We start from the raw sequence: 26,034 nt of genomic DNA, 5'->3' as shown, positions 1-26,034 counted from the left end.
AACTTGTTTGAAAATAGATAATTTGATTACCTATTCATTGTATTATGGATTACTAATATTTATCATTCTTATCAATTAAAATTATTACTAATAAGCAGATCATTCCAAATATAGTAGTATAGGTATATGAAATTTTGATATATATTCAATAATGCATACCGGAATTTTGTATCTTATTTTTTTATTCCAAAATTTTGTTAGTCTTATAAAATAAAACAGTTTTTTTTTGTTTCTAATAGTATGATGGGTCACAAATATTTAAAAACATTATTTATTTTTTGTGGTTGACCAACTTCATGCCTACGGTTCGTAGCTTCATACACAATAGATAATGAGTCTATTTTGATTCTCTCGGTTGGTTCTCTCTCATTACAGTTGACGTGGTGCAGAGTAGACTATATGATTGCATATTGAAATAACTTAGCCAAAAAGAATCGGAAACCCATCTTAATTTTTTTTTAAATTTAGACGCATCAAAATATGTTCTACTTGTTCAGGGGATAGAAGCAAGAGATTACGTATTTACCTGTGTTTTCTTGTGGTTGATCAGAGGGCGGTGCATCCATTCCGGCAGTACGCTGAAGGTTAGACACAATCTATTATCACTTTGGTAAACACATTAGCTTTTATAAATGTCGAGATACGATCATACGAACGCGTTAGACTTACACAGTTTGGGCGTCTAGTATTGCAAAGATGGCATATAATGTTTCTTCAGCTTATGTAAGATAAGGATGAGTTTTGGTGAGAGTTGATTTTTTTCTTTACCCCTTTGAAAGCATATACTCGTAGATTGATAGGGCTGATTTTCAGAATTATTTTACTTTCCTTTTATGATGTAGGATCTTCGTAGATATGGTAATTCATAAAGGTAACGTATAAGATTTGTTTCCTTTTATGATGTAGGATTTTTGTAGATATGGTAATTCATAAAGGTAACGTATAAAATTTGTAATCAAGTATCATAAGTGGATTTGGAAATAAGTTTTTTTTTGGTATTAGCAGTAGCTTCCGCATGTCGACTAATATGTAACATGTTGACCATAGAATTTTCAAAAGATAGAATGATGATAGAAAAATTGGAAATTCCAATTCTGTTCAATTAAAGAATAAGGAAAAAAAACAATGCAAAGTGAAACAAAGTATATGCACACATAGCAAGACTTAGTAATATACGTTCATAATAGAATTTTCTAAAAGTTTGTGCCAAAAAAAATATACACATAAAGCAAGACTTAGCAAAATTCATTCTTAATTTAATTTATATAATTTATAGTATTCAATTATGTTAAAAAGTATTTTATTACTTAATTGTGTTACTCTTTTTGTTAGTTATAATAGAAACATATTTGACAATAATATTATTTTCATCATATAATGATGAAAATTGTAAACTAAAACTATCCGAAAATACCAATGGCTTATATTTGAAATAATAAAAATATTCACTTCAAACTGGTAACACAGAAAAAATATTTTAAATTTCAAATATTAGTTAAATAAAATTATAAATGTGAAAATTTTCATATAAATAGAAAATAATTAATATACAATACTAAATATGTTATCCGCGATTAACATAAAATTGAATCCAAACTTTCTGAATTGACGTTATGTAGATTATATGTAATATGTTTGCCATAAAGCTTCCAAAGTGTGTCTTTAATCTAGTGGTAGAGCAGCCCTCGTATATTATCTTGGACCTGGGTTCGAAGTGTCCCACAATCATATTTTTAATGTCATCCATTGTCGCAATAAGAGATTCGTTTTTATAATAGTGAAGTTAATATTTTATCAGTTTTAAAAATGACCCGACCCATTTTTCCTGTGCCAAGTTATAGCTGAGAAAGTTGCCGGGTCGGGACCTTGGAGAAAAAATGTTTTATTGATTTGAATTTGTTAAAAGTACTGGGAATTATTTGACTGAATTTTGATAGTGTTAACATTTAAAATATATTTATTTATTATATGTCTGCATGATATCATGTATTTTTGGTTGTTAGGTGAAACATTTTTTTCATAGAAACTATATATATGAAGAATTAGAATGTTCTAACATTCTTGCTGCAAACCAAAAACGTAATTGTTGTAAACGCACATTAAAAAATATATGTATATATATGTGAATGCATACGTAGATTTATCGTCCAGTAGTGGAAATCAATTGTTAAAAAAATGGTCCAAAGCTCGTATAACCTCATGCAAGAAGGTTACGTGAAGAAAGAATCGGAGTTACATATTAACGTAGGAAAAGCTGGTACCATTAAGTAACTAATCGGAAAATAATTCAGCACTTGTATAATCATAGTATAAAGTAAACTAAGATAATCTTCACACTGAACAAATAAAAAGATCATAACAGGATAAGTAAAGTAAATTGCTCAAAGGGATAAGTAAAACCATATAACGAAAATTGTATTCAACAAAAACTTAAACATGAAAGGATAAAACTCTGAAAATGCAAATGTCAAGAACGCAAAATTATTAGGGAAAATAAAAGCACACATAAACCGCAGCAAACACGTTTACTGCATAGAAGGAAGAGTTCAAGCTATATTAGCCACTCTTCGAACGCTTGGCCTCATCCGACTCAAGATACTCAGCTGCTTTTCTAGCCCTATCACCTGCATCACCTCCGACCACTCCGGAAGGTCCAGAGTCATCACCCCCAGTCTTTGAGATACCATCAGACACTGATGGAAGAGGAGCACCTGCTGGGATAATCTTTGTGACAGTTATGGTCTGAGTCTTGCCTGTCAAGTTATGATCCGAGACCTTCACGATGAACTTGCGTGTCTGCCCGATTGTCTCAAGCAAAGCATCCGGAACAGGAACGCAATGATCAACCCCAACTCCAGCATTAGACTGACATAAAAGCACAATCTACGTGAGTTCATCTGATGCTGCCTTCTCAGAATTCTCAAATCAATGATGTCCTAACTAATTCTATATTACAGAAAGTTATTATATATGTATAACCAGGTGTAGAAGTACCTCAAAGTAATTTGCAACTAATTCTGCTGCATGCTTGCCAGTCAACTCCTTTCCAGCATCACCAAGGATGACAAAAACTGCTTGCTCACTCTTATCATAAACAGAAATCTTTGTCAGGTACCTACAATGAGAAAATATTAGTTATGAGAGATGAAAAAACAAATATGAATCTAAGAGTACAACACTCACTGAGGTACGCCTGTGACTTCTCTTTTATCACACTTCTTATTGTTGCAAACCAGGGAAGTAGGCCCTTTCACTGCCTTACTATTGCAGCCACCACAGGAAATGTAGTACCAAGCAGAACCCTGAATAACATCATCTATAGTTGCAGTGCATTCGAACCAAGCAACCTTCATCGTGGAAAACAAATAGAATTCATAAACACCCAAGTACATAGAAATAATATATGAACAGGACAATTATTGCACCTTAGAAGTTTCATTCTTGATGTAAGAGAATAGTTCCCCAAGAGTCACTGCCTCAGGCTTAGTGACAACCTCAGCTGAAACTCTATTAGCAATTTCTGAGTTTGAGACCAACCTGAACCAAAGACAAAAGCCCAGATATTTTAGGAATAATACAGTGTTAAAATATATACAAAAGTTGTAGAAAAAAGTATTTGAATACATAAATACATACCATTCGAGATAATCCTTGCTTGGCTGAACATCGGCATCCATAAACACTCGGGAAGATGACATCGAAGTGAGAGCAAGGGTCCCTGTTAATAACAAATAGAAGGATGTGATTATCAGGTACATGATTTGTCAATGCCTTATCACTGTTTCTTAACAATACACTATGACCTATGCAGTTAAATAAACAAAAGTTGCAGGAATATAAACAAAAGTCACAGTTCAATAAACAACTAAAATATTTTAGGACAGTAATAAATAATTGAAAGGACAATCAAATTGTCCTTGTAGCAATGTTAACACAAATATTCATTGACAACTAAAATAACAGTCTTCACGGTAAATCAAAGGTATAACTTTTGTCTAAAAGGACATGAGCTAATCATCTAATGTTACAGAAGAAAAAAAAAAGAACAAACCCAATATGAGCCCTTACGCAAGATCTCATCTCAAAACCTAACCGTTGACTCATAAGAGCCCTTACACGTTAAAATATAAACAAAAGAACGCTTCGAATGATGTGAATGATGTGAATGAATATGTCACAGCTAAGTTCTGAATATGTGAATGATGTTTTTATAGTTTTGATGCTGACCTCCAATATGTTTAGGATTCACTGTAGTGACCAAAAGAACGCTTGGAATGCCTCCGTACGATTTGAATTTCTGGCAAAAGTCGGAAGCAGCCTTGTCCCATAGATACATCTTCATCACTGGTCCACTATACAGGGCACAAATCATGTGTTAAAAACAACACACAAACAATGAAAGCGAGTAACAAAAAGAAAAACTTACTCATGTGTCTGTATATGAACACACAGATGCCGCTTCTCTGCTATGTCAGCTTCGTCGAGAACAATATGGTCAGTCAAAGTCTGCCCATTCACCAACTTCATATGACCAACATAATCTGTGACAAAACCAGTACGATCCGCAGACATCAAAAAAATATATCAAACATGTCTATAAGATGTTCAGTTGTTGTTCACACACAGTATGTACTCTAAAAAGCTAAACTTCACTTACCATAGAGATCAGCTCTGGAGTCACAATTGGCCTTAAACTCCTCATAGGTATGGAACCTGAACCTATCTTCTGGTATTTGAACCGGAGGATTCTCAAGAACAGACAAAGAGGAATTCCAGCTGAATGAGACGGTGGCACTATGATCAGCAACGCGAAACTGATCTTTGCTTCTGGATCCGAAAAAATTGATCAGCTTATAGACAGAACCTGCTATCAGCTCATATCTCTCAACTCGACTGGCTGGAATAAAACCTTGAATAACAGTTCCCTGTATATATCATTTAAAAACATAGATTAATAGAAATATCATCCCAATCGAGCAATACCAAATCAGAGAATAAAAGTAGACAAACCTCTTCGTCGATTAGGAGCATCTCTCGTCCAATGAGGGTCTTCGTGTTTGGGTTGCGAGCATCCCAGAAATGAATCATACGGAACATCAACTCGGCTTCGCGTGGGCCGAGAGAAACCTCTCTGAAGAACATCACTTGCTCGCTAGGCAGAGAGGAGAGATCGGTAGCAGCGTTTGGTTCCATCGGATTGGCAGATGAAGCAACAGCCTTGCCGTTACGTTTCACCATGATCGCAGACGAAGCAGTGGACTTTCCGGTTGATTTCGCAGTCGCAGAAGAGGCGACAGTCTTCTTGCTGGTGTTGTGGTCGCTGGAAGCTGGGGATTTGCCGCTGAGTTCCATCGGAGTGAGATTTGAGAGAATATTCTTAGTTGTGATGGAAGAATTTGGTAAGAGGAGAAGAGGGTTATAAATAAAAAATGGAGAGGTAAGCGAAAGGAATTCATCGGATCAGTTCACGCGAAGACTTGATTACAGTAGTTATTGTGAGGATATAAGTGATGAAGTTAATCGTCGAAACCGATTTGCTGAGAAGAACAATGGAAGATGGGGAAGTCGAAAGAGGAGAGAAGAGCAAATTTAGGGTTACGTCAACGTCTGGTCGTCTCTAAACAATCACGTGAAAGTAAAGAGCAAATGGGTCCAACCAATATTCGCACAGAACAAACGGGCCAAAACGTGGAAAGCCCAAACCAATATGAAAGTAACCTGACGTGGACAAATGCTGCTCCATGAGTGGCTAATTTTCCAGTCCGACGTGGACCATCTAAGGAGGCTTAGTATTTGCCTTTTAGTATAGTTTTGATGCAAGTAAGATAATTATTAGTTAGACCTGAAAGAAGACATTTATACGTTTCTACGGTTTGGGTTTAGTATCCATTTTTACAAATATTAAAAACATATTTAATTTTATTTATCAATATATTATTTTTGTGATCAACTATTTCTCACCACATTTAGACAATACAAATTTAGTATACACACAATATTTTAAAGTTTACAATTTATCATCAATACTTAATAAAATGCAATTTTTCTTTTAGTAGAAAAAATGTGATTTTTGGTTTTGACGGAAAAACACAATTTTACGATTTTGACAGTAAAAACATATGGCACTGCAATGGGCATGAACCCGTCATTCCAGTCGGAGGATAAATGTTTGGGATGAGACAAAGATGAGTAGGGTCGAGGGATTCATCTAGTGTACCTTCCTCAACAAACTTTATTACTTCATCATTGATCTCCGGTTTTAATTCATTTCAATATTGGTGGTAGAAGATAGCCAAAAAAACTATCAAGCCCACGATGTGCGCCAATATCAAAGATAGCCGTCTGGATATTCTCTGGTGTTACTAAACGTATTAAATCTTTAGTCACGTCATCAGTAACTCATTTCTAAAAACTGCTAAATATTTCTTCAAACTGATTCGGTGTTACAGTATCAGATGAGTTAAGCTTCTGAAAGTACTCTTAGGCAACCTTAGCTATGTTTTGTTGACCTCTCTGTATTACACCATCAGGATTTTGAATAGCTGTGATGTTGTTTCTGTTTCTCTTTGCTTTAGTAATCTCGTGAAAGTGCTTAGTAATTTTGTCTCCATATCTCAACCATGTTATCCTACTTTTTTGTTCCCAAAAGACTTCCTCCTCAATTGAAGCTGGACTGGAGCAAATAGCATTGTCCATGCGACTCTTGAGTATATTTACACCTTCTCCCGATGAATGCGGTTAGTCTTTTTCAACTGAGAGATTTGACTACGACATCTCCAGAGACGTTGAGACAGAGTCATATCTAGTAATTGAGCTTGTCCAGTGCCTTTCCAGCCGTCTTTTCGAATTTGTAAACCCCTTCTTTCCATTCATACGACTGTCATATCTGAATATCCATTTTGGTTCATCTCTTTCATAGGAGATGTAAGTCACCATAGGTCTGTGATCAGACTCACCAATGCTAAATACTCTGTTTCAGAAGTATGATATTCTTCAAACAGCTTACTATTTGCCAAAGTTCTGTCAAGGCAGCACTGCACATGATGATGACCTCTTTGACCAACCGAGGAAAATATACTCTCAATAGATTTTAGCCGGTGAAGTCACTATTTTGGACCAAGTCTCTGAAATTATGGAAAGAGATTTGTGGCCGAGTTCTCCTTCCAATTTTCTCTTGGTTACCATGGATATCACTAAAATCTCCAAGAATGAACCATGGTTGCTTTCTTCTTCTTGTCCCTATTCTTTGTATCCTTTTCTATTTGTGATGTCTAATGGCTGGATTTGGATGATATATCATAGACAAAAGACAAATAGAAACAACATTCATTACTTAGGAAATTACAATCGATGAGATTACTAGACTGACTTAAAAGGGAAATCTGTACATCGTGCTTCCAGTAGATAACTAAGAAACCAATAAGTCCAATAGGAGGAACCGATACATAATGTAAAAAAACCCCAACTGTGCCCCCCCACATCTCGAATAAAGTCATTGCGCGACTTGGTTTTTGAAAGACAAATGATGTCGGAGAGATATTTTCTCTTTATCTCCTTTAGGCGTCAAACTGTCGAGTCATTGCCTAGACCTTGACAGTTCCAGCATGTTGTCTAATGGTGGGAGTGGTGGTTCAGGGCCCACAACGCTTCTCAACATGTTTCCCGTTGCAGTATCTTCACTTGTCACGGGATCTTGATCCGGCATTTTTGTTGCAGATTCATCTTTCATGCGCTTTCCACTTCCGGAGCCACTAGCTTCACCTCTACCTCCTTTTATTAACCTGAATTTGTTTCCATCAGCATCATTCATCCAGGTCTTTCTCTTTTCTAATTCATGACCCCTCAACTCTGTCAGCGAATGGTTGTATTGGATTAGACATTTCTTCCATGTTGATATCAAAACATGGTCCGTTTCGTGATCCCACTCCAAAGTTACACTCTGAATACTTTGATCTCTTTCACCGGTTTCTGAAACCGATATGGATCACCCGCATTTCAACCAATGCTTCATCTTGTGCATTGTGATTCATCTGTTGGTCCCCATCTTCTTCATTAGTCTCTCCAATGAGAATTCCTTGGTTAAGTATAGGATCACCATCTTGTGGATTTATATCGCCATAATCCCCATCATCCTGACCTTCCTCCGGTCCTCCATTTTGGATTAAGCATCGTCCTGAATCACGTAATGCGCCCACATACTTCACAAAAACCTTGTAGACATTCGTTAAGCAGAGTGTTGACTCCTGGTGTAAATTGAAAATGCCTTTGGAACTTCAAAGGTAACTTCACTGGTCGACAAAAGAGGTACCAGGAGAATTTAGGCATCTGTCAGAACAAAGGTGTTAAGTGGTCGACCAATAGAAAATGGAAGTGAGCTTGCATCGGCACCTACACCCATAGCTAAGTGGTCTACGTTCAGTTTTATGCTTCGAAAGTAACAGATTCTCAACAAACAATCAAACATACAACATAAATCTAACTGTTTCTTTTTTCTAAGTGACAAGTGTGCGAGAAAACATAGTTGAATCAATTTTGGAAATGTAGTCCTGAACGGTTATGAACACAGACGAATTAAAAACCATATTGATTGGTTGACACCGTTTTATTAACCAGTTGCAACCCGGTAACACTAAAAGGCAAATCCTGAGCCATTATCATACAAATGCCACAACATAAAATCACACATAAAGACTGATAATAATAACTCAAAATAAACAATTTGTATGATTACAAAAGACTTAGAAGAGTTCAGTTTCCTTGTGGGTATGGATCACACAGTCAGACTGCGGGTAAGCCACACAAGTCAAGACATAACCTTTCTCCATGTGATCATCCTCAAGAAACGAACCATCAGACTGGTCAACTTGGCCTCTCTCGATATTACCAGCGCAGGTGGAACACGCACCAGCTCTGCAAGAGTAAGGCAAGTCAACTCCTGCTTCTTCAGCCGCATCCAATATGTACTGGTCGTCTTGAACATCAAACTCGTTTTCTTGTCCGTCGGGTCCAATGAGCTTGACTTTGTATACTGCTGACATTGTTGCACCAGAATAAGCTGAGCATTTCAAGCCAAAGGATCTGGAGACTTTATTGACTGATCCAACGGAGACATGCTGGCTCTTGTTAGTGGTGAGCTTGTTGGTTGGTTGGCTTCTACGAACCGCCTTAGTCATGCTAGTGGAAGAGACTCGCACTGTAGCCATTTTAAGTTTTTTTTTTATTATTCACCTGCGATTCCACAAGTTTCATGTTTAGTTTTTTTTTATTTAACATTAATCAGTAACGTAATTAATCTTTCACTACACTGATGTCATCATAGGTGGTGGACATGCTTAGCTTCTAGTACTTATGTTATTAACAAATCAAATTGTTTCAAACAAATAAGATTTAAAATAACATATTGTTGGGATAATGTGCATCACAAGTAGCGACTGAACCAAAAGAGTAATCTGTTTCAATTGCAATACTGATGTTAAATCTACTGTATGGAGCGTAATGAGAAGATGCAAGCTTGAAAGCTTTAATTAGCTCTTCACTCGATGCTCCAAGAAAACATAAGTAATGACTAAATGTGGACCAAAATCACTTGAATGTTTTATTTAATAGAAGAGAAACAGCAAACAAGTTGAATCAAATATCAGAATCTAAAACTTACAGAGAGAGAGGGAGAGAGAGAACAAAGAAGGAGGCGGAGACTGCTATACAAGGGTTGGAGGAGAGGAGAATGATTTATAAGGGCAGTGGCTTTTGGAAGGCCGTTACGGCCCAACCTTCGTCTGCTATTATTTGTTATGTTAAATATTTTAGTCATGTTGATACTTAATAATGATAATATGTATACGGATTTACAACTGTGGAAACAATAGTTGAATATTATTGACAATGAAAAATACTTGCGTTCCGTAATGGTCTTCTGTTGGTGGATGAGTTAGATCAAAGGTCAAAGTGGAGAAGTTGGCATTTCCCTCTTACGAACTAGCGTCCCTTCACTCATGCCATCGGCCGTGCAAACGCTTAGGCCCAAAAGAGTTGCCTTTTTAAATGTTTTAATCCTTTGTGTTTTTTTTTATCTCATTGCGTCCACAGAAATTGACGAAATATGCACTATTTTTCCTTATGTTCCTCCATTTCTTGTTGATAATCCAGCGTGTTATCTTCCCCCATACAGATATTGGCCTGTGATGTTGCTGCAGCTAGATAGCAGCTGCTGTTTATGCCATCATACTGTATCATCTTGATGCACTCTCAATTGAGTCAGCCACGTTTATGTATTGAATGGTAACTTCCTGCAGCTATACTAAAATATTTTTCTTCTAGAAAATGACTATCGTTGGAGGTGGGTTCCGCTTCATTCTACACTCGGTCTGAAAACCTGGTCTAACATCATTAGGGACTCGGTTCAATACCCTCAAAGAATAGAAGAAAACAAAAGGCCCATTAAAATTCATGGTCTTTGTTTTATTGATTATTTTGTTTTGGCCTAGTTATCTAAACCACATCAAGCTTAAGTAATATAACAGTCTTTTTGTGATAAAAAAAACATACAGTACATTTATCTATATATTATAGTCAGTTTTATCTTTTCAATTATAGCATGTTTCTTTACGAAAATTCTAGTATGCATATCAAAATCTGATAAATTAACGAATACATGTGAAAAACTGATCATATGGTGTGTCACAATTTGAATTTAATTATACATATTTCCAATAAATTTTACTCTCAAAATTTTCTTGTCGTCATTTTAAATTTCTTTATTTGATTTTATATTTTTTTTTAATTATGATTATATTTTCTATCATGTTTGTATGTGAAGCTTATTTAAAACAACATATCTATAGAATTTATTTTTTTGGAAAGCTACACATAATACAATTTTTCTTATCTTTAATTTAAAAGCAAATCTACTAAAAATTAATACAATATATTTGTAGTAAGCAAAATAATATTTTTTAGTATATTTTGCTTTTTCTGTTGAACTTCTTTTCTAATACAAGTTTCTCTTGTGAATTATATTATATCGGTATATGCAAAAAAATCTAGTAAACTGTTGAATATGATAAAATCATGATAAGTTTAACACTATGTGTCATAATATTCTAATGCGTGCGATTTTTATTTATGAGGTTAATTAAGGTCTTTATCAACAAAAACCAAATGATAGATTAATGAGGCATGCAAAATCAATAACTAGATCGTTTTCTCTCTATATATATGAAAGCACCAACACAAATAATTTACCAATTCTTACATTATCTAACGTGTAGAAAGCAGACAAAATTCCAACAATTAGAACAATTCTCAAGCGAATTGCACCATTCGTAAAACAACCCAAAATCTATACAAAGACTTTAACAATAATGGGAAACATGTGTGGAAAGCTGGAAGATGGAAATAACACTAGCAAACACTCGGCACGTGACGGAAACATGTTTCGATATGATCCGTCTAGCTATTCTTTGAATTTCGATGATGGAAGACGAGAAAATAATGTGAAAGTTAATATGCCTGGTGGGTTTTCTTCAAAAATTTCAACTCCTCAATCCAAAAATCTTCTGGAGAGATAAATGATGAAGATACAGTTAATAAAGAAAATATGCATGTAATCAATGTACCATAACCAACTATACATGTATATTGAAAAGTAACTGCATTATATAATGAATTTAAAGAAAAATAATAAAAAGAAACCTTGTAGAGATAAGAGTTTAGGGTCTATGATTTAGAATTTAGGGTATAAAATTTAAAATAAGAAAATTTAAAATAAATATCTATTTATATTAAATATATCTTAGTTTGTTACTTGAATGAAAGCTCTTTTGAATATTTTCTTGTATGCACTATTTTTTTTTTTGAACAAATAAAAAATAGGGCATAAAAGAAAATAATCAAAAGAGCTTATATTGCCTATTTTGAAATAAAGAAAAAAGATTTTTTTTTGTTTTTAGAACAATTGCCTTTTACAAAATTATAACATAAATTCTAAACAATCATCTAAAATGCTTATATTGTACAAAGTTTCCAATAAATTATAAGCCAATTCAAGATCACCAAACAATTCAATTTTATCGAAAAAGTGAAGTGTGGGTTTTCTCTACCTGGGAGTAAAGTTTTTCTACACGGCTCTATGTCTTGCTGTGTCACAGATTGTTGCAGGTGCATATGCTCTAGCATAACAAAAAAAGAACTCGTTAAGTTTATTTAAAATTTAGAATATCAAATACATGCAAAGTACACTAGAAACGTGTAATCTGAAGACAGTTAGATGTCATCAGGGTTTCTATAAGAGGAAAAGCAGATCTTATTAGACTATTTCATAGTTTCTTATGGAAAAGGAAAGAAATTATATACAGAGAGAGCGAGAGAAAAAGAGTGACAGAGGAAATGAATATTTATGTTCTGAAACTAAAGTGACCTTTCACATTTTGTCAGCCTTTTGTGTGTGGGAAACGCATTGTGGTTGTGGGTCGCCAACATTAATTTTCCAAATATGGTAAGTCGAAAGAACAATATGAGTTGTTTTGAGTTTTATTCTTCGCAATACATCCACACACCTGACAGAGAATATATTTCTTTTACTCATACTTTTCTAGAATATATTGAACTTTCTTATATTGAACTTTCTTATTACCCTTATTGCAAAAGTGACGTTTAGATTTATAAACAGAATAATTACACTTGAAGTTTCTGTCGTTCTTTAATCTTTCATAACAAAACACTGATCAACGAAAGTTGTGATACATGGTGGACACTGACACTTGGAATAAAAGGGTTCTTTTTCGAACATCTATCTGATGGTTAGGATACTTAGTTAATTGAAGAAATTAGATACATGTATTCGAAAAAGAATTGAGGAATTTTAAGGACCATATTGGTAAATCAGCCACTTCCCATCCACTCATATGTTCGAATGTTTTAAAAATACAACGCACAAATTCTCTTTTAGTGCTAAGAAGGGACTTAATAAACAACTTATTATTTTTATTAAAATTCTATTTATATATAATAATTCCAAATCCTTTACACAAGAGGTAAATAAGTCCTTACAATCTATTCAAAGGGACAGATAGAAATCCTTTAGAATAAGTTTGATATGCAGAAAACAACTGTCAAACGTGGTTCAATGAAAATGAGACGATATCTTCATCGCCACAAGAAAATTTGATTGAGGAAACATAAGTCTTACGCTTGGATAATATTATATGGAGAGAACGAAACAAGAGGAGGCATGGGAAAGAGCCAACACTGTCAAAGGTCTTGAGAAAATTTATAGATAAAAGTATTAGAAACAAGCTGAGTTTGTTAAGTGCCTTGGGAAGGAAGTTTGTGGGCTATCATACTGGTTTGGTAGTCGAGAGATGAGATGGAAGGTAGTAGATAGATGTTTTCATTAGCAAAGAAGCACTTGATGTAGAACAGTTTTGTGTGAATATAATTTAACATTCATTCAAAAAAAAATTGTATGGTGGATGGTTCATGGACTTCTAGAGCTTTGTACAGTGGATGCGGATGCGGATGGGTTTGGATGGACAGCTTAAGAAATATTCAACTTATGGAGAGGAGGAACCTAAGACAGCGTGAAGCTGTTTTGCATACATAATTGGAAGCACTACGATAGACTGTGGAAAGCGTGCTCCAACATTCAACATGTCAGAACTTTGGAACGGATTGCAAGGACCTCATTGGCGATGATAAAGAATCGTCATGTATGGACGAGTTTCACAACAGAAGTGGAGGTGATAAAGACTCTTCAAATGTGTTATTCGGACTTCAAGATATCTTACATCCAGAGAACGCATGATAAAATTTCTGATTTTTTAGCTAAGATTGCAAGGTCTTTTCATAGAGAACTTTATCTTATTTGGTTATTCTATTCCGTCTTTGTTATCCAGACCACCTCAAGCTTAAGTAATAGAATAGTCTTTTCATTGTCAAAAAAGAAAAAACAGATAAATAGAAGAACAACAACAATGAATTATATTAAAAGAGATACAATCAACAACTAAAAGAATCTCGGACTCCAAAAACAGACATTAAAATTGTTAGGCAACAGTTCCGGATCAGGTCTAAGCTTCAACTCTCAGTTACGGTTAATCCAGTTGGGAAATATTTTCTCTGTCTCTTTCACTATTGAGTCTGCTGCACGATACAATTTGGAAATGGACAGAAGAAAAAAGAGAATTTGACACTGCGCAACCCATACCACCGGATGAAATGAAAATTCGAGATGGTTTTGTAGCTGCTAAGTTGTAGGAGAGAAGGATACCTACACTTTGGAGAAAAAAACTCAACCTATCCAAAATAATCAAGGGATCGGTTTGACACAGGGAAGGGTGATTTCTTCACGAGTTGCCACCATGGGAAATCAAAGCTCCGATGACAAACAAAACCGCAATAACCCACTCGCATGTTAACTCCAAATTAAAAAAGAGGAAGATTTTTGATGATTGCAAACGTAAAAAATCTGTAACAAAGTAAGAATAACAACAAATGAAACCATACCCAAGAACCCAAAATGGTAGAGTGCGATTTCAGATAAGGTGTCACTAGACAGACCAGCCATGAACTGAAGAGGTCAAAGAAGGGAGTAGCTTGCTTGAAGAACCAACACCTTAGCATAAACAACTTCACGCTCCGACCACCAAAAGTGAGATATACACGCGGTCAGGCGAGCCTCCAGACATACGCCTGAAGGAGAACTGATGAAACACGCTTTGACGGACCAAACCCCCAGAAGCGCATCTTGTGAGCATCAGAAAGCTCCTCTGCTGCCAAGATTCCATGTTACGTTATACTTGGTTAAAAATAACTTTTATGCATTCATTTTATTCCAAATCAATAGTGATAAAACAACTAATGTTCTACAGATCTTTCATTAAATAATTAAACCCCATATTTTGTTACATATTATTTTCTTAGGTAAGATCTGCGCATATAGGCAAACTGAGTTAATTCTTAAATAAATTTAATTTAGTTTTAATCATGAAATTATAGTATTTATTGGTAAAACATTATATAGGATCCAAAATCTATTAATCTATCTTGAAACTTGTAATACGTTTATAAAAAAAAATTATTATAAATTATTTGTAAAATTAAATTTATATAATTTTAGTTTTAAATTTTTATATTTGTAAATGTTTTAGTTGCCGCAAAATAAGATTTAATGGAAAATCATATTAAGTAGAATACACCTTTCTATTGTTATGGGTTTTATGTGATCATTTAGGGGTGTATTCAATATACAACTTGAAGTGATTTGATTCTTACTAACTCTTAGATGATTGGTAAGTCAAATTTAGGTAAATTAAAAACTTACTATAGTTTTAGCTTTAAAAAATCTATTATCCTATACAACTATGAGATTAGATTATTATTTTATTTTTAGCTAATAAACTCTACTAAAAACCTCAAAATGATTAGAAAAAAATCTGAATTTCATCATTTAAAATAATTTTAGTAACAGTCGATTTTAAAATAATTTAGATTCAATAACACTGATTTTTATCTTAGAAAAAAATCATGTTTAGATAACAATGATTTATCACTTTAATACAAACCAACTCCGACTCTCAATTCAATACTAGTTCTTTTAATAATATGTTTATGACTATTTTCATTTAATAGTTATTTAAATATTTTATGAATATTTCTTTTCGATATTTTGAATTATAATGTGAAAATTATATATGTTTTCTCTTATATTACATATTATATATATAGATGATGTGGTAATTACTTTTACAAAATCATCAAAACATGTGATGATAATATAATAATAATTAATAACTAATATAATATAACTGAAAGAGAAAATTGGAAAAGATGGTAATTTCTTTTGTTCTTTTTACCTGCAAACGGTTAGTTTAAAATCAAACAGAAATCCCATAGGTTATTTTAAATTTAAATAAAAGTGGCATACAATATACGTATTTTAGTAATATAAGCCCATCTCTATATTTTCTAAAAGGTTTTCTAGTATTAATACATTAATATAGTACTAGTATAAATAACACGTTTAAAATGATATTTTCTACAAATATTCTTCAAATTTTATATAAAGGAATGAAAAATACTTATTTTGCTAAACATCTGTTGAAATCAAGAGTCCATTTTTCCCATAGTAGATATTCCGACTGCGTTTGGCGATCATTTTTCTTTTTTGAAACTGAAATGAAATGAATCTAAAACATTAGTTAGTTTTATTTTCTTAACCTTAATCTTTAAATAAATAACCTGCAAATTTAAATTAATTTAAGATATTAAAGAAAAAAAAGTAAAAAGGAAAAGAAAAAGCTAAATTCCCAGTGCCACCACCACCTGATACATTCGACTTCTGTTTAAATAATGGCTAGAGAAGAAAATGGCGGTATTACATATTCTCTCATACTAACATGATGACCTAAATTGGAAACGTACGTAATCACTTTTTTTTTTTTTTAATTAACCTGGGGTATCCCAGGCCCATGGAGAGACCCAGACTAATCTCCAAGGAGAGGTGCAGCCCACGGATTAACGTACGTAATCACTTGTTTACGAGTTTTATTTACATTGTACTTAGAGAGATTTTCAGTAACATATCTTTAGATTTGGAGTACAAATATAGAGAGTATGCATTTTCATGTGAATACTTACCTCCTTACAAAAAGATAGTATCAGCTACATTTTTTATGTATACATATAATTTCTTCTGGCCAAAACAAAAAGTTAATAATCTGAAAAGTCTACATGTTTACTCAGGTTTTTAGTGGAATCTTCTCTGTAGGTTAAAAAAAGGTGTGGTTGTTTTTGTAAAAGCCAACTCATACATCTCAAAGTTCATTGGATCTAAACGTCAAATCAAATTCACTATGGCCACTTATTCTCTTATATCGTCCTATAAATACGTGTTGTTCTGACTTTATGTCTTCATTCAATCAACATTATAACAAATCCGATCCCCCAAAGCAAGCCTAAGCTTGTCAACACATACCCACAATCTCATCAGTACCATCGAAACGTTTTTAATCTTTCAGACTTATTATTTGTTTCTTCGTCTGAATTCTTAAAGAAGCAATCGAGATGGCCCGAATTTCTTCAGACCCGCTTATGGTTGGGAGAGTGATTGGAGACGTTGTGGACAATTGTTTGCAGGCAGTGAAAATGACAGTGACCTATAACTCCGACAAGCAAGTCTACAATGGCCATGAACTTTTCCCTTCTGTGGTTACAAACAAACCTAAGGTTGAAGTTCATGGGGGTGACATGAGATCATTCTTCACTTTGGTACGCATTTTTTTTTTGTGGCAGCTCACTGTTACGCATATTTAATCGTATCACACATATATATACACACACACAAATACTGTTAGCTGATTATATGTTTTCTTTATATAACTTTCTCCGTTTCTTGCTCGTCATGTGGAATACATAAACCTTTGTCTCCTCTCTAGGTTTTTGTATAGAGATTAGAGACATAAAAATATATGAGATTAAGTAAGTTATATTTATTTTGGGAGCATTTGTAGAAATACATAAAAGCTAGGTAAAGTTTGTGACAGTATCACTACTCCCTTTTGTTGGTAAACATCACTAGTTAGGATACAAACTCCCAAAACTATTCTTAGCTTGATTAAAACAATTTTTTTTGTTTATTATTTATTTTCAACCAAGAGGTCACTAGCCTAATTTAGTAAGCCACTAACCATTGTTTTAGAGGTACACAGTTATAATGACCACTGAGATGAAACTAATATTACATAATGTGGTTTGGGTCTAGAAAGATTACGGGGATCCTAATATTCACAAAAAAATTAAATAGAAATTAATTATTCATCTATCTTAAGAAATCTGAAAATTAAAATTAATTTAATGATTTTTTATGAAGAATATTATGGTTGAGTAGTATTAATGAAAGATTTTTTTAGAAAATATATATATATTATTGATAGATTTTTCATCGATGATATATTTAAAATGGTACATAAAATTATATTTCATGAAACTCCATAATTTTATTATTTAGTTTGTATTTCTCGGTTAGCATTTGCTCACATTGATTTGTTTTTTCACCATTTGTATTCGTTCCAGAAACAGGCGTTGCAAATACATGTGATGTCATATATACTGGGTGTGTATTTATTCATGATTATCGAATATTTCAAACAGGTCATGACTGATCCTGATGTTCCTGGACCTAGCGATCCTTATCTGAGGGAGCACTTGCACTGGTAAAATTCGTTCTTTTCAATTTTTGTTAAAAGACATGTGATTGCATATATATATATATATATAAGTTTTTGCAATAACCAAACGCAGGATTGTTACGGATATCCCAGGGACAACCGACGTGACATTTGGTAAGTCATATATACAAAAGCAAATCAAACAAATGTCATAGCATATAACTATGCATTCGTTACTACTTTCATATACGATACAGTTTTCTAACCAAATAGTTTGTATTAATGTCGCGGACTAGTTATAATCCATGCGCTTTTACATCCAAAGTTCCATTTTTCGTGTAAAAATACAAGTAACTACTTTCTCAAAATATACAAATAACTATAATTAGGTTTATATGTCATCGTCTGTATAAACTGTATGTGTGTATTTTGCAGATGACAAAAGAGTTAATTTCATATAAATGTCAACTGATTTTGATATAAAAAAATACAAAACAGGAAAGGAAATAGTAGGGTACGAGATGCCTCGGCCAAACATAGGGATCCACCGGTTTGTGTATTTGCTTTTCAAGCAGAACTGTAGAGGAAGTGTGATTTCTGTGCCGTCTTACAGAGACCAATTCAACACTCGAATGTTTGCACATGAGAACGATCTCGGCCTCCCCGTTGCAGCTGTTTTCTTCAACTGCCAGCGTGAAACCGCTGCTAGACGCCGTTGACTGAGGGCCTGACTGGTTTAACCGCAGCGGTTGCGGTTGCGGTTGCGGGAGTTTGCGGATGCGGGTGGTTGCGGTTTCTAGCGGTTTTAAGAGATTTGTACGACTGGTTATGCGGTTAAAAATTGGTGTGTTTGCGGGATACTTATGACTGGTTAACTACCAAGTGCAACAGCGGTTAAATAATAAATTAACAATATTTACATTTTATACAATTATAAAAATATCAAAAATAATAATATTATAATAAATATAAAAGTTATATTTAGAAAGTTATAGTTTAATTTTTTTAAAATATAGAAAATATTTTTATTTTAAAGTTTTATAATATTAATTAAAATTTAATAGATATATTTTAGCATTTTTATAATTCTAATTTATTTATTTTATTGAATATTTTTATTTTTGTATTTATATTGTTTTGGAAAAAAAGAAATTTTTTTTATCCTCCCGCAACCACCCGCAACCGCAAACGCTAGCTGGAACCAGCTTTTGAATTTATGAGGTTCGGAGCGATTTGGAGCGGTTTGGAACGGTTTGGAACGGTTTGAGCGATTGTTGCAAAACGCCAACAACCGCTACCAACCGCAAAAGCTGCGTTTGCGGGTGGTAGCGGGAAAACCAGTCATGCCCTGACTTCCGCCGCCTCCGTTCCCGGACAATATCGGTTGTTCCATGCATTCGACATATTAGTTACGGGAAGCAGCTTTATATTATCATATTTATATGTGTATTGTACTGTTTGTGATCTGAATAAACTTGGCCTTTCTTGTTACTCATTTTGATCGTTGTTTTGGTCTTTTGAATGTACATGTTTGACAACAAATCACATCTTGTACTTTGTTTTTTAATTGAAAGCCTTTTTACAAAAAAAAAATGTACATGTTTGATATTTCTTGCTACTTCCGCTATTGATATATAGTTGTATTAGGGGTTGACGTTTTCAAAAAAATAATAAATGAATAAAATGGATGTTTTAGGTGAATTGGGGTTAATTTTATATATGAAATGCTCTACAATATCATTTTCTATATAACATAAGGAGTACAAAATTGGCGTTCTATATTTTGATTAGACGTCTAGTTAATTTTGGCATCTTTTTTTGTGTCAGTGTGTGTGATCGATAAAGCAACTTTGAACACCAATAGTTCATACTGGATTTACAATACACAAAGTTCGACGTTAGATATGCGATCTTACGCCTGGTACCTATCATGACATAAAATATTCTTCTGATAACATTCACATATGGAATATTCTCCGTACTCGACTCTGCTTCATCATAATCTATGACAAACAATTTGAAATGTGCACCATCAGGTGTTGACACATTTTTTAACTCATTCATGTTGAAGATCTTCATGAAATACCCAGATTAAGATATGTCAAATCTCATTTTGACGATCTCTCTGAATATCTATTTTCAAAATTTGTTTTGATGGACCCAAGTTCTTCATTTCAAATCTATTGTTGATTAGTTGCTTTAGTTTCATGATCTCTGACGTAAATTTGAAGCAACCAACATATCATCTATATATAACAACATATAGATGTATGTATCTTTGGTAACCTTCTTGATGTACACATAGTGATCATATTCACTCTTAAAAAATTTATGACTAACCACAAACTGATCAAAATCTGTTGTCATGATGCTTGTTTTTTGTCCATGAAAAACCTTCCAAAGTAGACAAACGTGATCCTCTTTCCTTTTAACTTGAAACCCTTATTGTTGCTCCAAATAAATATCTTCTTCAAGAAAAAAAAAAAATATCTTCTTCAAGTGTTTCACGAATAACACCATTTTTATCTAGTTGCTCAAGCTCTAAGTCAAGGTTTACTGTAGTTGACAAATGAAATCTTATAGATATGTGTGTTCACGACGGATGAAAATACATCTTGATAATCGATGTCCTTTCTTTGAGAGTATTCCTTTGCAGCTAAGCTGTCTTTGACTTTGGGATTCTCAACACTAGTAATACCAAGCTTAAGTTTAAACTAGTCATTTCAAATGATCACTTTACGTTTATTTTAGACATTTTCACAAGTTTCCAAATTGGTTTCTATCCAGTAAAGTCATTTCTTAACTAAAAGATTCATTCTATTGACTTATTTTTTTTGTTCATCACTCCATGATAAACTTTAGGTTCTTCAGCACATACGTATATCCTTACAATCAGAATATCCTACAAGTAACATTTATTTCTGGGACCAACAGGACAACTCCTCGTCTAGTGAAGACCATTCGACCACCGCGATATGGTTAATAAATAATATATTTTATGTTTAATTGATTATATATATATATTAAAACAATATTTAATAATTTTAAAAAGTCATTATTTGTTATAATTGTCTTACTAATCTAGTATATATCTATACTGAATTTTGAAAAAATTAAGGTAACAGTGGTTGATAAGAAAAACACCTCAAATTGCTTTCGAAAGATATATACACATTTTTCTTTTTGTTAGTTTTAGGAAAACAAAATAAATTATTAATAAAAAACTAAAATATTAATTTTGATAATGGAAACTATATAATAATTTTAATTCATTAAGGTTATCAACTTTATTACACGATTTTCAAATAATATTATAGAAATTCCATAAAAATATAAAATAAGCCAAACTTATATCACAAATGAAACTTGTAAGAGCGAGAGGGGGTGACGGTTCTTGGATGGATATAAGGTTGGCAGTCCAGCTTCGGATTCAAGTTTTCCTACTCGATTGAGTTGTAGGAAGGGACACTTATTGCTTATGCGTTTATGGTAGCTGATTGGTGATGGTCAGGACGGAGAGACGCGGCTAACGCAAGGTCATGTGCAAACAACCACATTCTTGGATAAATGGTATACAATTGGGGCCAAACTAATAGTTTAGATTAGTATTTTGGAGTGGTTTTAAAATCAGCTCAGATGATTCTCTGACCACGAGGCTAGCACGAGTGTACAAAACATGCGGCTAGCACGTAGGTGGGTCCTGATCCTCCATGATGTACCGAGCCATTCCTAGCCGTTTGAAACTCTAGTCTTTGTCAACAAAAGTGGATCTAAACCTTGATGGTGACAGAACTAGCAAAAAATTCACAGCTACGTTGTTGAGAGAATGACTTTGATTGTCCCCCTAATATCATAGCTGATCACTAAACTGAACAATCAAACAATGGTTGTAAAAACAATTATCGAAAACTAATAAGAGAAGACATCATATTATAACCAAACCGAGAAGAAATCAAATTAAAGCTTAAAATATTGATGATGATAAATTTACACCAAACACAATTCGTTCAGATCTTCTCGAGCTTGTCCGCTTTCACAATCGGATTGGCCTTAGCGATCTTCTCCTTCCCGACCCGCTTGAAATCGAAAGTGCACTCGTGCTGCTCCGCGTACCTATGGGTTCCACAAAACACGAACCCACACCTGCACCTGAAGCCTGTGATCCCCACGCGCCGCCGGCAAGTCAAACAGCGTTTAGGATCTTGCGGCGGCTTCAGCTCCTCCTCTTCGGGCTCGCTCGCTGCTGCCCGTTTCTCCGGATTCTCTGTGTTGACTTCTTTCAGATCTGACGGAGGAGGAGGAGGCGGTGGGGATACGGAGGAGGAGGAGGCAACACAGGCGGCGAGAGTCTGCTTAAGGGCGTTTTTGGCGGTGGAGGAGTTCTCCTGTTCGTGCTTTAGATCTCTAAAACATTTAGAGCAGAGATTCTGCGTGGCGGTGTTTCCGAAGAAACCGCAATCGTTAGCGCATAACCGTGGTTCCTGAAGCCTGTGTTCTTCCGACATGATGTCCTAATCTGAATAATCAAATTCCTGTTAAGAAAATTTCAGATCCAACACCGAAAGTAATGAGTTATAAACATAATCACAGAGATCCTCCGTGATGTGATTAATAAAAATCAAAGCCAAGAAGAACTCAATACCTGGAGAAACAAGATCTATAGATCTAATCGGGTTCTGTGATATTCGAGAAGAAAATAGAACGTTGAGAGAATAAGGGTGGATGGCTGATGAGTTCTGTATATAAAAGCGGAGAGAAGATCGATGGAATAGGGAAGGAATGGGAATGTTGAGAGAGAAAGGGAAGGAGGAGTATGAGAAATGGAATTGTTAATGACGAAGCAATCGGAAATAAATATTTATTTCCTTTTTGCCGTAAAATGGAAATTTGTGAAATTATGTGGAAGTTTTCTGTCAATGAAGGTTCGAGAAGCCCTCATATTCCTTACATAATGTTTAAATAATTTTTAGAAATTCAAGTGTCATTATAAACATTCATTATTTTATTATTTTTCACATCATATTTACGACTCTTAAATATTTTCACATTTTTTATTTTAATATTTAAAAATTTTGTACATCATAAATATTTCTATGTTTATAAATTCAAATTTTACACATAAAATTAAATAAAATTTTTAAATTAAGATTTATAATATTTTTAAACTAGAATTAGACAACAAGAATATTACAAAATAAATTTAATAAAAAAAACTTTTTATAAAGATACATGAAGACATAATTATTGCACAAATTTAAATATTACAACAACACTAATAATCTAGTAAATTTTTTTCGGAACCTCTAAAATATTTTTCAAATAAATTTTGTGTAACCGAAAATAAAGCATTACTGAAATAATTTTATGCAATAATGAAGCATTATTAGTACTTTAATATTTAACTATGTATTTCTATTTATAATTGTATATTTTAGTGTAAGAATTTATTAATTAATATTACTGTAATATTTTTATATACATGTTGTTATTTATAAAATCTGTATGGATTTATATTAATTTTGACAAATATAAAAACTATAGTGTAAATTATACATATTTTTGAAGTTAAGTTTGAAGTTTTGCTTTTGGAGAAGAACATATTGAACTTCAAATTTAGAGTTTTGTAAATTCTAAAATAGAGAGTTTTTTTGGAGATGTTCTCAAAAACAACGAAATCAAGAAGTAAAGAAAAAAGTTTCTGATTTAAAAGTTGTTTGAATTAAAATGAAACAAACAAAGAATTTAAATAGAAAAACAACAGCACTTGCATGAACAACATAGAAAATTGTTGAAGAGTTTTAAGGACACACCTTTCTCTCTCTACCCTATTTTCTCTCTAGCCACACACAAAAAAAAAAAAGGAATCGTCGTTTGCCTCCGGCCGGTGGCGTTAGACGCCGCGCCGGCGGTCCCTTCTCCCCTCAACTCTGTCTTCCTTTTGCTTCTCTTCCTTGGATCCATCTTTGTCATCGATATGTTTGAGCTTCTGGGGGAACGTCGCTCGCCGGAACCCTAGATCTACCTCGAGGGGATCTAGATCTGGTGGTAGGTGGTGAACGCCTGGAACTACAACGAAGCGGCGAGGTCTTTCGAGGAGTGGAGTCGGCGTTTTAGAGTGCGGCAGTGGCGGATCTCTCTTTCACTTTGCAGATCCGGTCACTGTTGTGGCGGTGATGGCGCGTGGTGGTGGTTCTCCTGCTCTCTCCTCCGGTTCTTCATTGTATGTCTTCTTCGAAGCTTTTTGTGGAGTGGTGTTTGTTTGACTTCTTAGAATCAAGGCTTGGTGTCTCGCCTTCGGTTTTGGGATTTGCTTCTGCTCAGTGTAGACGACGGTGGTCCATCGTTGGCGCGTTCACAATGAGTCTTCGTGGTCGTGTGGTCGCAGTCTCTTTGTGGTTATGGGCGTGCATCTTTAGAGGTTTGAGCTTGTCTTGTCGTCTATGGATGTGACGGTTTGGCCTCCGTTGATGCTCTTTACTTGCTGGTCCGCCCCATCCTCTAGTCCTGGTTGTTGCTCGTTCCATCTCGCGAATGGCTACTGAGCGTTTTGGTGCTGCTCTTCACTACTCTTTGCTTCCCCAGCGAGGCCTAGTGATGTAGCGCAAAGAGGACCGAGCTAGGTTCTCTAGTCTCGGGTCATGGCTTTGGACGGGGACTCCATTCGAGTCTTATGGGTCTCTGTTCAACGGGGAGCTTTGATTAGAGAGTAGCCATCCCAGTGCTTGGACCGCCGTTGGTACTCTTAGCAGGATACTCTCTCTCTTTATTTGCAGGTACTGAAGTCCCGGGTTCTGGCTTCGCTTTCACCGCAGCTCGCCTTGTCGAGGTTGGGTGGCGCTATTGCTGCTTGCGGTTCATGGTGTCCTTTCCTCTTTGTCCTTCGATTAGTATGGTACGGGTGGCTTCCCGCAAGGTTTGCTATCCTTCTTCCTCTAATCATCGAGTCTAGCGCTTCATGGCCAGTTACAAGTTTGAGAATATTATCAATACCTAGCTACTCATGTGATGTCACGAGAAGTCCGACATCCGAGGCAACAAGGTAAACTCCACCTTCTTGTGGTTCACACCAACGGCTGAGAACGGGTATTGATTTTCTAAAGATTTCAGAGCAGTCTAGCGGATGGCGTCGGTTAAGTGGGCAAGCGAAGTTAGACTTGTAATGTTTGAATTAGGAATATTTTGGTTGAATCAAACTTGTAACCGAAACTGAAATTCCGGTCTAACCGGTTGATTTATAATATTAAAAAAATAATAATAATAATAATGAAGAGTTTTCTTAAAAAAAAAAAACATAGAAAATTGTTGAAATAATTTAGAAAAAAAATACATAAATGACTCCTTGCATGCAAGAGAGAGAGAAGCATTCATTGCAATTTTGTTTATGATTTTTGCCCATCTTCTTGGCAAGGAAATAAATCATTTGTATTAAATTCTTTTTGGACTTGTAGCTTTACAAAAGTGGACTGATTTTGATATCTAATTTCTTGAACCTTTTTCTTGATCTAAACTCACCCAAATACCGAAGCATAAAACAAATTAATTCATACACATGCCCATATATTTTTTCCAGTCTAGAACTTCATGAATGAGCAGTATCAGATCAGAAAAAAATTCTCATAGGTCGTACAACAGCTCTTGATCCTCTTGGTCCAAACCAAATAATCATACATATGTGTTTGATGCTAATAAGGGTTACATCTAGTAGCCTGCTAATGAAATCTTCTAACGAAGTCTTCTAGTAAGGGTATTTTGACAGCTCCTGCAAGCCTTGATATTCAATTGTATTTCTTTTAACTATTTGATTGTTTTCAGAGTGTGATAAAAATCCAAAATAATGAACAATATTAACTAGCCTTAGGGGCCTTAGCAT

General features: G+C 34.4%; 4 protein-coding genes across 5 annotated transcripts; 1 reads left to right on the top strand and 3 right to left on the bottom strand.

The window, feature by feature from the left end:
* Positions 1 to 2,556: 2,556 nt before the first annotated feature.
* On the bottom strand, positions 2,557 to 5,352 carry LOC125607151. Its single transcript, XM_048776978.1, has 9 exons — positions 5,011 to 5,352; positions 4,658 to 4,925; positions 4,451 to 4,541; positions 4,228 to 4,352; positions 3,637 to 3,718; positions 3,426 to 3,537; positions 3,184 to 3,347; positions 2,995 to 3,115; positions 2,557 to 2,865 (listed from the first exon to the last, which is right to left on the bottom strand). Exons 1-9 carry the CDS (start codon positions 5,350 to 5,352, stop codon positions 2,557 to 2,559), a joined length of 1,614 nt encoding a protein of 537 aa, XP_048632935.1.
* A 3,219-nt stretch (positions 5,353 to 8,571) lies between these two features.
* Positions 8,572 to 10,533, bottom strand: LOC106438432 (ferredoxin, root R-B2). Its single transcript, XM_013879584.3, has 2 exons — positions 9,656 to 10,533; positions 8,572 to 9,228 (listed from the first exon to the last, which is right to left on the bottom strand). The coding sequence occupies exon 2, from the start codon at positions 9,201 to 9,203 to the stop codon at positions 8,739 to 8,741; it is 465 nt and encodes a 154-aa protein (XP_013735038.1). The 5' UTR covers positions 9,204 to 9,228; positions 9,656 to 10,533; the 3' UTR covers positions 8,572 to 8,738.
* A 6,012-nt stretch (positions 10,534 to 16,545) lies between these two features.
* LOC106438428 (protein CENTRORADIALIS-like) lies at positions 16,546 to 19,090 on the top strand. Its single transcript, XM_013879577.3, has 4 exons — positions 16,546 to 17,265; positions 18,148 to 18,209; positions 18,298 to 18,338; positions 18,663 to 19,090. Exons 1-4 carry the CDS (start codon positions 17,062 to 17,064, stop codon positions 18,881 to 18,883), a joined length of 528 nt encoding a protein of 175 aa, XP_013735031.1. The 5' UTR covers positions 16,546 to 17,061; the 3' UTR covers positions 18,884 to 19,090.
* A 2,958-nt stretch (positions 19,091 to 22,048) lies between these two features.
* Positions 22,049 to 23,085, bottom strand: LOC106438430 (zinc finger A20 and AN1 domain-containing stress-associated protein 3-like). Of its 2 annotated transcripts, none has more exons than XM_013879580.3 (2): positions 22,807 to 23,085; positions 22,049 to 22,696 (listed from the first exon to the last, which is right to left on the bottom strand). In XM_013879580.3, the coding sequence occupies exon 2, from the start codon at positions 22,667 to 22,669 to the stop codon at positions 22,172 to 22,174; it is 498 nt and encodes a 165-aa protein (XP_013735034.2). In that variant the 5' UTR covers positions 22,670 to 22,696; positions 22,807 to 23,085; the 3' UTR covers positions 22,049 to 22,171. The 2 variants fall into 2 exon arrangements, with proteins under 2 accessions (XP_013735034.2, XP_013735035.2); XM_013879581.3 differs by having other exon boundaries at positions 22,049 to 22,680; positions 22,807 to 23,025.
* Between the last annotated feature and the right edge of the window lie 2,949 nt (positions 23,086 to 26,034).

This window comes from Brassica napus, chromosome A3, assembly GCF_020379485.1.
Source record: "Brassica napus cultivar Da-Ae chromosome A3, Da-Ae, whole genome shotgun sequence".
Lineage (NCBI taxonomy): Eukaryota > Viridiplantae > Streptophyta > Magnoliopsida > Brassicales > Brassicaceae > Brassica > Brassica napus.
This window is presented reverse-complemented; position numbering and strand designations above follow the sequence as displayed.